This window comes from Pygocentrus nattereri, chromosome 17 (assembly GCF_015220715.1).
Source record: "Pygocentrus nattereri isolate fPygNat1 chromosome 17, fPygNat1.pri, whole genome shotgun sequence".
Classification (NCBI taxonomy): Eukaryota; Metazoa; Chordata; class Actinopteri; order Characiformes; family Serrasalmidae; genus Pygocentrus; species Pygocentrus nattereri.
Window position 1 is genome coordinate 21,628,994 of NC_051227.1, and position 10,041 is coordinate 21,639,034.

The following is a 10,041-nucleotide window of genomic DNA, read 5'->3' on the forward strand; positions in this document are numbered from 1 at the left end:
TTCTCACCTTTGAATGTAGTGGTTGGTTTTGTGGTTTTGCCAGACATAACAAAGCCTGTGTCTCATTAGCGTTTGATTCATCTGTTCGTCCAAGTGCCAAACTTGAGACAATAATCCATTCAGTCAGCTGCTGCAGCTATTGCCTTTTTCGCTCTTTCATTTTCTCCATTTCCCTCAAAGTCATTCTGAACCTCCAAACCCTTTGAGACTACTGCAGGGTTTTTGGTTACTATTGTCTTCTTTCCCACCTTCTATAACAAGCAAATGACAAACAAAACTCACAGCTTGGCACAGTATTTTCCAAAGAACCAAACTTTGGTAAAGTCATCCAGTTTTCTGAACTTCAGCACCACCTTGTGGTTAAATAGATTGTGTGAGGAAATGTTTCATTTGTTAATAATAGGGTGCAATACTAGTAGTCTGTAAAATTGCAGATTCCTAATTAAAGTTTTTTTTAAAATATGTAATTAAACTTTTAAATTTTTTTTTATCATTTTTAATATAAATATTCAACAAGTTATATTATCTTTCTTTTTGAATGATGACCATTTTTTTTGTTTAGTATTAGTTCTCTACTGTTTATCACGAATTTGCAAAATTGCAATGGGGCATTACACATTACACATTAGTTATCATTTAATTAGTTGTGGTACTTACTGAATAATAGATCTTAAGATTAAGTTGGGCTAAAAAGCAAGCTATTAGACTTCAAAAAATGTTGGAACCTTTAACAGAAACGTGTTATGTTCATTAAGGATATTGTTTCTAATAATTTCCTTTGTATTCTTGTAATAATTTCCTGAAGTCTTTGATACGTCGGCGTGATGACCTACATTCCTTTTAATGATGCTTCTTTGCACTTAATGTTGTCAACATACTCAAAAGCAGAATGTACCATAATCATGAACCATATCATCCATGAGCCAAACCGTTGCCAGTTGGTGACTTTATTGCACTAGAGTAAGGGGAATATGCTTTACAGTGTCATTTCTAAATGTTTCTTCTGCTCTATTTTTTTTTAATGAAAGCTAAAGAGCTACAGCATTCATAGTCCATGTGATATTTTGATCCAAAGTGCTGATATCCAAATACCTTTGGGGATTTGAAAGGATTAGTGTAGGAGATTAGAGGACTATAGACCATTTCTGATCAACAGGCTTCTCTCATTTGTGAACAGGAAGGACATGATGTTGTTTTCCTGCAGAATGGAAAGTGAGCATGTGAACTTCCTTCCTCTTTTCCTACTATTACAATGGGTCTACCAGACCAAAGGAATACTCTGAGACAGAAGAACGAAAGCGAGATGGACCTGCTGTATGTTGCATTAGTGAAATTTACCGACGATTGACATTTTGGGGAACGTGTGAGGAGCCTGGACAAAAATTGCCAAGTACTTTCACACCACAGGATGCCAAATGTACTTCTGAATAGGTGTTTGACGATCATTCTGACCTTTTCATGCAATCTCCAAGGTAAGCTCTGATGGAGGAGCCACACAGGCTACATATGTGCCGTTTTGCTTCTAAGGAGAAGTACCGCCATGACAAGGTGTTTTTTTGTTCTGATTTACCAAATAATCTGAAGAGTTGGATCAAAACAAAACAAGAAGTACTATTATGGTCATGAACGTTGGTGTTGCTATTAAATTCTCGTCACATGCTGCCTGATATGACTCAGTACAGGATGTGTTTTTTTTGTCATTTAATATAATCCCAGTGCATATATCCACTTCAAATTTACACACTTACTTTTGTCATTGTACTTATAAATATGAAGCATAAAAGAAATATATTAAAAAAAAAAGATGGGAAAAAGTATTCCAACACATTCCAAAGATGAATATCATTAGTCTTTTGTAGGCAATGGTAGCTTAGAGACATCTACTGTAAGATGTAATGAACTTTTTTCAGTATTACAGTTCAGTTTTGGCCCATTGCTCCTGGCAAATCTCCTTCAACTCTCCAAGAATATCTCTTGACCCACAATTTCAAAATCTTCAATACATTTCTAGTAAGATTAAAATTATGATACTGGCTTGACTGTACAAGCACCTTCACAATCTGTTTTAGAAACCAGTCTTTGTTAAGAATGACATTTATTAAGATGTAAAAAGTCCATTCTAGAGACGCACATAGTCTGAATTGTTCATAGTGGTGGTGATGAGGAGCAAACAGTGCTTTATGATAGTTCTGACATAAAATTTTGTCCAAAACCAAAATGTGTTTTCAAAAAACATGTAGTAAGGAGAGCTATATACAGGACATGTAGATTTATTTTCTGGATTTACCACAATTTTTTTTTTAACCGCTAAGACACTTGTAAGTTATTTCACATCAATGTTTTCCTCTTTTTTCAACAAGTCATATTTTTCTCTTTAAAAGATGACAACTTTTGATTTTTACTATTAGTTATCCACTGTTTTTTTGTCACAAATTGGCAAAACTGCAATGAGACTTTTAAGCTCTTCAGGTCTGTATGTGGGTCCACATTTCAGTCCCTCAAATCCATAACAACCAAGCATGCATATTGGTTCCATAACTGTGTGATTCATTTCACAGTAAGTTAAATTATTTTGGCTGCATGGCCAGTTTCTTGGTCAATGGCATTAAGTTACTCTCTAATATCTTCTGGCATTTTGCTCTCTTTATTTTTCCTTTAATGACATGTAATGTTGGAGTACTGTTTGCAAAGAAGTAGCCCCATATTATGCTGCTCCCACCTTCACACTTCACCGTGGGTTCAGTGTTTTTGGGCAACTCTTTTTTTCTCCAAACATAATGAGCTAAATTATTGCCAAAGAGTTCCATTTTTGTTTAATCTGATCAGAACACATTGTTGTGGTGCTTTTTCAGCTGAATTTTGCATGGAGTGTAGGAGCAGAGATGATTGTGGAGCAGTTCATTGCTTATTGATCTCTGTGTAACTGATGTTCCTGCTGCTTCCAGATCGGAAGCTGGTTTCTTATGTCTCTTATAATGTCCTGATCATTAATCTGAAAGTGAATTTAGATTGAACAGAGCACCTATCCAGTGACAATTGGCTCCATTCAATTTCTAAATGCATATTATTAAACCAATTGTACTGATGGGGATGCTTAAGATCTTCACTATAGGTCTGTAACTTTTTTCCATTTGAAGCACTGTTTAATAATGTTGTCCTTAGTAACTAGGAAGTCCAAATACTTTTTTCCTATGAATTTCATCATGTGTGTAAGTTTTAGTAGTATTATTAATGCTATTGAAGATTAGAATGAAAGATTAAAATGAGTGAATATTCCTGTCCTTCTCATTTAATCTCTTCCAGTCTGTGTTACTCAGTGCATTGGCACAGTGTCAGCAACCCGCAAAACTCTGTTTGTGCCAGAAGGGGGCAGCGTCTCTTTACAGTGTGTGGTTCAGGACTGTGGGATGAACACCTGGACAGGAGGATGGGGTCTGATAGAAAGGAATAATTTCACTCCCCTCAGGCCAACGTCACGACTCCATCTGTCTAATTACACCATTTCAGCCAACAGAACATGCCTGCAGGTCAACATTCAAAACCTCAACCAGTCAGATTCAGGGACGTATCAGTGCAGCATCATCTGGGAGGGGAAGTACACCAGTCAAGGACATGTAACATATGTCAATGTGACTACAGGTAGCTATGAGCACATCAGTACGTATCCTGGCTCAGTCCTTTCTCATTCTTTTGAACTCTGTTGAGTGGCTTGAATCTATGTGCTAACTTCTTGACTTAGAACTGACCTTAGAGGAAATGTTTGGTGAAAAATCAAATTCACAAAATTGTACAAAATTGACAATATTTAAATTTTCCTAAATGTAGATTTATGTCTATTGTCCAAAAATTGGCTTATTGAGTTTTGTGCTGGAGCTACAAATCTAAAAACTAATAAAGCAATTAAAACTTATTCTCTGTCAATTAGCAGCACTGTGTAAAGCTGCATGCTTAATTCATCAAACGCTTGCTTCAAACCTTGTCAAGGTAAATCTCAGTTAGACCTGTTTATGTGTTTTCTGAAACTGTATGGCAGTAACACTTCATTTGAAGGCTATCAACACAATGACCTTATAACACTTGCATAAACATTGCATAGCATATTCCAAAGTAATACTTGAATATTTATGAACAGTTGATATCAGTATTTGCAAGATGATGTAAGATGCTACATGGAGTACATGACATTATACAGTTTTTCCATTTATAACACTGATATAAAGCATCATTCCCAAGCATAGTAATGTAGAGAGATCATTTTCATACATAATTTCATTATCTTTAATAAAACTCATATATGGCATACTTAATTAGGTATCTGCCTTATAAGTAGGTTATAATACCTTCATAATAGTGCTATAAATGGAATAACTGCCCATCAGTTTACTTTAACAGTTCTTGTGTTATCTCAATGTCAATATGTCATTTATGTTGATGCCATTAACTTCATAAAACATCTTATGTCATTGTGCTAACATAAATTGTACATAAATCATGTATTTTTTTTTAAATGTTACTCAATTCAATGTTCATGTATGATATAAAGTCTGTATGAAGGCAGTTTTTAATTAAAGTGTTACCCAAAGTTTGTACTGCTAGCTGCATACCTTGATAAATATATGTAGATTGTGCTAAAGGGAAAAATGGGCAAATTTGATTTTATTACTTTAATCAAGTGAAAAAAATGACAACTTATTTAAAATATGACATCTCCTGAATCAGATTTGTCTTATTTTTTTAGCTGTAGCTGAACTGGCACACAGAAAACTCTCTCACAGGTTGCTGGTTTGTGCTGGTGCCAGTTGTTTTCCTCTGATTCTGGGGCTGGCCTGCTGTCTGTCCTCCAAACGGCTTCGTTCTCCTCCCGTCCCACCACACTTCAGAGGCACCTGTAAGAATACAGTGCACCCCTGCATACTCACTGCAAGACTGCTGACATATCAATAGTATCAATAGATGTATCAATAGATCCCCCACAGCAAAGAAAAGCCTACCTTGTAACTATACTTTTCAGTTATGGGCTGTAGATCATCTGCTGATGTTCAATTTGTGTTAGCTACCTTCTTGCCCTTCAATTTCTGACCACAGAATCACTCTTGGCTGGATGTTTGTTGGTGGTAGATTGCTCTCAGACAAGCAGTGACATGTACATTTAAAACCCCAGAAATACCACTGTGTCTCATACAATCATAGCAGAGCCACAAATGCTACCATGACAGTGTCAGTGCTGTGTTGAGAATGGTCCAATAACAAATAATATTTGGTCAACAGTGGTCCTGTGGTCAAAAAGTGACTAGTGATGAAAGGACAGAGGGTGGTTAATAAATTGTGCAGCAACAGATAGAATACAGTTTGTTACTATAAACCAATATGTTGGTTTAGATGATGGAGCTTGTGAATTGGACAGTGAGTAAAGTGCATGATTTATATATGATTGTTACTGTTGTCATCTCACAAATATTTATAGAGTCTATTACTATTACAATGATATTATCTAGTATATCACTGTGCAAGTCTTTAACTGCTCCTTCTGTTTCTACTTATAGCTGCTGCTCGAGTTAAACCAAAAGCAGAAGTGAGTACTTCAGTGTTCTTTAGTATTTAGTAATCTGTTTATGTTATATAGGGCATTCTACTGAATTGGTTCAACATCAGAGTTGAAAACACATTTTGGACTTCTAAAGGCACAGTTCAAATTTTTTTGTTCAAATTTTCCCGTTCTGTCTTAAATGGTGCAGTTCAGCATGTAGTCCCTCCCCTCCCCCATGTCCTGTGCATGAGCGCAAACATATAAACTATTAAGCACAGCTTTGAACAGCTGTACACATAGAAAATCAAAATATTTTTTTCTAAACACAAAAGTTAACTTAATTGCAGAAAACACCCATCCATCCATCCATCCATCCATCCATCCATCCATCCATTTTCTAAGCCGCTTCTCCGTCAGGGTCGGGGGGGGGTGCTGGAGCATATCCCAGCAGTCTTCGGGCGAAAGGCAGGATACACCCTGGACAGGTCGCCAGTCCATCGCAGGGCAGACAGACAGACACAGACAGCCACTTACACACTCACAACCAGGGGTAATTTAGCATGTCCAATTGGCCTGACTGCATGTCTTTGGACTGTGGGAGGAAACCGGAGAACCCGGAGGAAACCCACACAGACACGGGGAGAACATGCAAACTCCACACAGAGAGGACCCTGATCACGGCAGGGGATGCAGAAAACATGTTTTTCGGAAATGAAAATGTTTTTTGGAAGTGTGGCTAAAATAAGGCTCTGCCTACAGACTAGAACAGAACTTTTTTGTATTAATTTTATGATAAATATAAATCTTTCTGCTTACAAAAATTGTTTAAAAAGGAAAACTTATCAAAATTATTTTTAAAATGTTGATTTCTTTTATGATTGAGGTAGAAATGTGAGGGTTAGGGTCTCGGACAGACACTTCCACACAGAAAGTACATTATAAATGATGATTTAGTATATAGTTAGTTTAGTTATATAATTAGTTAATCAATGCTTTGCGTTTAAATACATCATAACAATCCTTATAAATATAGAAGGTCTGATTTTTGTATTGGGGAATCATAGTTTGAACTAATTTAGTATAATGGTGCATATGTAATCAGTGCATTTGGTTAAAATCTGGGCATGTGTGTGATTATTTTTGAGGTGGTATATGCCGCAGTGATACTGAAAAGTCAGAATCAGCCGAAGAGACCTCAAGCAAGAGAGCCCATTGTCTACAGCTCACTCAACTTCTCCACAGTCTGAGCAGACAGACTGCTTACACGCTTGGATGATGTCAAGAACCTCTTCACACCTGTCAGGTGCTTTGTAAACATTTTCATGCTGTGGTTGAGCGTTTATTCAGGACCAAAATCCGTAATGTGATGATGGATTCCTTATCACAATCTGGAATGCTTTTTGGCTGCCTGCTGTAAGTGGTTACACTAACACAACCTTCTACCCTTCCAAGTCTTTGAGCAGGTATATTCTACATCAGGGCTGGAGTGAGGCTCGTTTTCAGACTTGGAGTTGCATGGTATAGAGCAGTCTACTCATACCTGTATCTATATTTTCTGTGCCATGTTTTTTAGTATACAAAAGGCAACATTGTTTTACTCTATGAGAACGTGTATCAAAACATATAAGCAGTGTGTACTATCAAGGCCTTCTATGCCTTCAGACAAGGCCTAATGATTTCTGAGAAAAAATACTTAAAATTTTGTTTAATATAATTATCATACTTCATGTTTATAAACTCTAGCATGAGTAAATATCATATTGTTAAATTTTGGTTAAAGTAAAAGGGTTCAATTCTTCATATGCCCAACAATTTGTTCTCTGTGGTGTCCACGTAGATACAGCCAAGAAAGCTATCTCATTGGTTAGGCCTTCAGGAGATGAACTGAAGTCCTAACATTTCAGATTAAACATTAACATAATTAAGAAACTGACAGAGGAACCAACTAATCATGTTTTGATTTCCAATGGGTGAGACCAAATTTGCAAGAAAAATTGACACTTTAAGCCTTCTGAACATGTTCTAGATATATCGCTGACTGTAAGTACTAGTGGTAGCCTGAACCAGTGTGTTGTGTTGAGAGGAAAAACAGCAGCAGCTCAGTGCCCAGGCTGAGAAAGAATCACTGTGGAACTGCTAAATATATGTGAATGTCTATTACAAGCTTCAAATAAAACATGGAATGTTTTTTGCAAACTTTAAATGTCTGTGTTTAATCTAAAATCCAAAAAGTGATCATGTGAACCAATATTAGCTTAGCGCTAACATACAATTAAAAATCTGCAGGGAGGCAATCAGATATTAGCATTGTTGTTGAGGTGTTTGCTTCCTCATATTGACAGCTCTAACAGTAACAGATGTGCATATATGCATATATATATATATATATATATATATATATGTTAAGGGTGGGAATCTCTTGGTACCTTATGATTCGATTCAATTATGAGGGCCGCAATGCGATAAAATGATTATCGATGCATCTTGATGCATCCTTTTTTCTATACAGGATCTCTTTTTCTTGCTGTGTGAAACTTGGTACTTTTAAAGCAAAGTATTTATAATAATCTTTAATGAATTTACTTCCAATATTGTTTATTAAAAATTTCAAATGGAAGTGATGTGGTAAAAGAACTGGAAGACTCTCATTCACTGCTTTTGTTTCTAGCTCATTAGACGCTGCTGCCACTCATCTGCGATATAATGTTACGGTGAAATAAAATCCAGTGACAAGGGATAATGCACGTTATAGCTGTCCTGCCCATTTTCTTTAGTGATTTTATAACTCCGGATTTGGTCGTGGTGAAGAGAGTCGGGGTCACTGTGTCAGTAAAATATCTGTGAGACGGGACGTGCAACACAGTGCGAAAGCCCCGTTTCTCAGCGAACTGGCGTGTGGACTGCAGGTCACTTAGTAACACAGTCTCTCCTGGCTAGTAGCTACGAAAAGGCAAAGAGAGAGAATTAGCTAAGAAGAACATTTGGAGATGAGTGGACTTTCGCATTTATAAGCGGTGCATTTTCCTGGAACGTTAAATCTGCAACATGAGACTGTCATAAACTAAAAAGTTGTGAAGCTGAAGTCACTTCTCTTTCGAATTTTCCCATTCCACCTTAAATGGTGCCACATTTACATTCGGTGCCTCAGTCAGAATTTAAGGTGGAATCGAAAAAATTTGAATAAGAAGCTGGAGAATAAGTAGCGACTTCAGCCTCATAAAACAGTCAAACGATGAGAGACATTCTACAATAAGCTGCTCAACTTCTGAGGAAAATCTTCTGGCGGAGATGAGAGGAGCTAAAGCTTAAAGAAGAGCATAATTTTTTAGCCTATACTAGAACATCAGCACATACTGAAACATACTGGACATTAAATGTGGCTCCCAAGGTGGTCTAATTTTTGTTGAAAGGACAAATGTCTCTTCTTAACATTGGTGTTGTGGCTCCTGATCTAACCTGGCTTAAAGCAGAGGGAGCTGGTTGGATTTCTCACTAATCCAGCTGTGTTTTGTTATATGCCACCACAGACTGTCCGGGCGCTGCACTTACCCACTTCCAAGTTCCGCCCTTTGTGTTCCATCAACATTGTGGTATAAATTAAATATTTAGAAAATAGTTTTTTGACATTTGTGAATCGATTCAGAATCGTTCACGTTCACATTGCGATGCATCTAAGAATCGATTTTCTCCCGCACCCCTAATACACACACACACACACACAGATATACACAAAAACAGACACGCTCTTACATTCTTCAAGAAAATAAAAGCTAAAAAGTTTACACAATATGTTTAACAGTTACTGGCTAAACAATTTAACATATATGAGCTAGTTATTAGCTATTTAAGAACTTAATTTGAATTAGTATAGCTAAGCAAAATCTGGCCTTTTACATCTTGTTCATTCTCTATTTTGAATCATGTGTTATTGGAACTATCCAGCTAGTGAAAACTGATGAACGTTTTTACATGGAATGTGTCATAATCATAACTGTCAATATTCTGCAAATGGATTTTAACTAACTAAGTTTCTGTAAGAATTGTTCTCTACTGACTATCTATTAAGAAAAGATTTCATTTTGGAGCATATTTTATACATATATAAACAATATTTTTATTTGGAGCTTATTTTTCTTTGTTTCTTGTCATGATCATGCATGGAAATGATTACATCACATGCCTCAATGTAAAAGAAATGTCAACACCTCAACACATTTGGCTAATCTCAACCTACTCTACAAGACTTGTTAGCTGCCAAAGGGGGCTTTAGTACTTGAGGAGGGAGTCACTTAATTAACCCCCCTAAATTATTACAAATACAAAGTTACATAGTGAGTTTCACAGTTTGTGTTCATATTTGTGTTTATATATTTATAAGTTTAATGAAGTTGATGAAGGGTAGCTCCAGAAGCCGCTTTCATAAATACAGTGACATTAGCTACAGTAACAGGCTAAAAACCATAGCCATCCCACTGGGAACTCTCACATCCCTCCCAATTATCAGCTCCAGCCTT

The 10,041-nt window shown here is 36.5% G+C and overlaps 1 protein-coding gene across 3 annotated transcripts; it reads left to right on the plus strand.

Annotated features, from left to right (window-relative positions):
• Positions 1–1,183: 1,183 nt before the first annotated feature.
• Positions 1,184–7,730, plus strand: si:dkey-52l18.4 (uncharacterized protein LOC560708 homolog). Of its 3 annotated transcripts, none has more exons than XM_017725390.2 (5): positions 1,184–1,472; positions 3,304–3,657; positions 4,739–4,888; positions 5,544–5,572; positions 6,673–7,730. In XM_017725390.2, exons 1-5 carry the CDS (start codon positions 1,409–1,411, stop codon positions 6,772–6,774), a joined length of 699 nt encoding a protein of 232 aa, XP_017580879.1. In that variant the 5' UTR covers positions 1,184–1,408; the 3' UTR covers positions 6,775–7,730. The 3 variants fall into 3 exon arrangements, with proteins under 3 accessions (XP_017580879.1, XP_017580880.1, XP_017580881.1); XM_017725391.2 differs by having other exon boundaries at positions 3,304–3,639; XM_017725392.2 differs by having other exon boundaries at positions 3,508–3,657.
• The last annotated feature ends 2,311 nt before the right edge of the window (positions 7,731–10,041 follow it).

Bases quoted from the DNA above. Each gene is read 5' to 3' on its own strand.
- si:dkey-52l18.4 (XM_017725390.2), top strand. From the start codon at position 1,409: ATGCCAAATGTACTTCTGAATAGGTGTTTGACGATCATTCTGACCTTT. The intron at 1,473-3,303 runs GTAAGCTCTGAT...AATCTCTTCCAG, and splicing joins CTTTTCATGCAATCTCCAAG to TCTGTGTTACTCAGTGCATT. The intron at 4,889-5,543 runs GTAAGAATACAG...TTCTACTTATAG, and splicing joins ACCACACTTCAGAGGCACCT to CTGCTGCTCGAGTTAAACCA.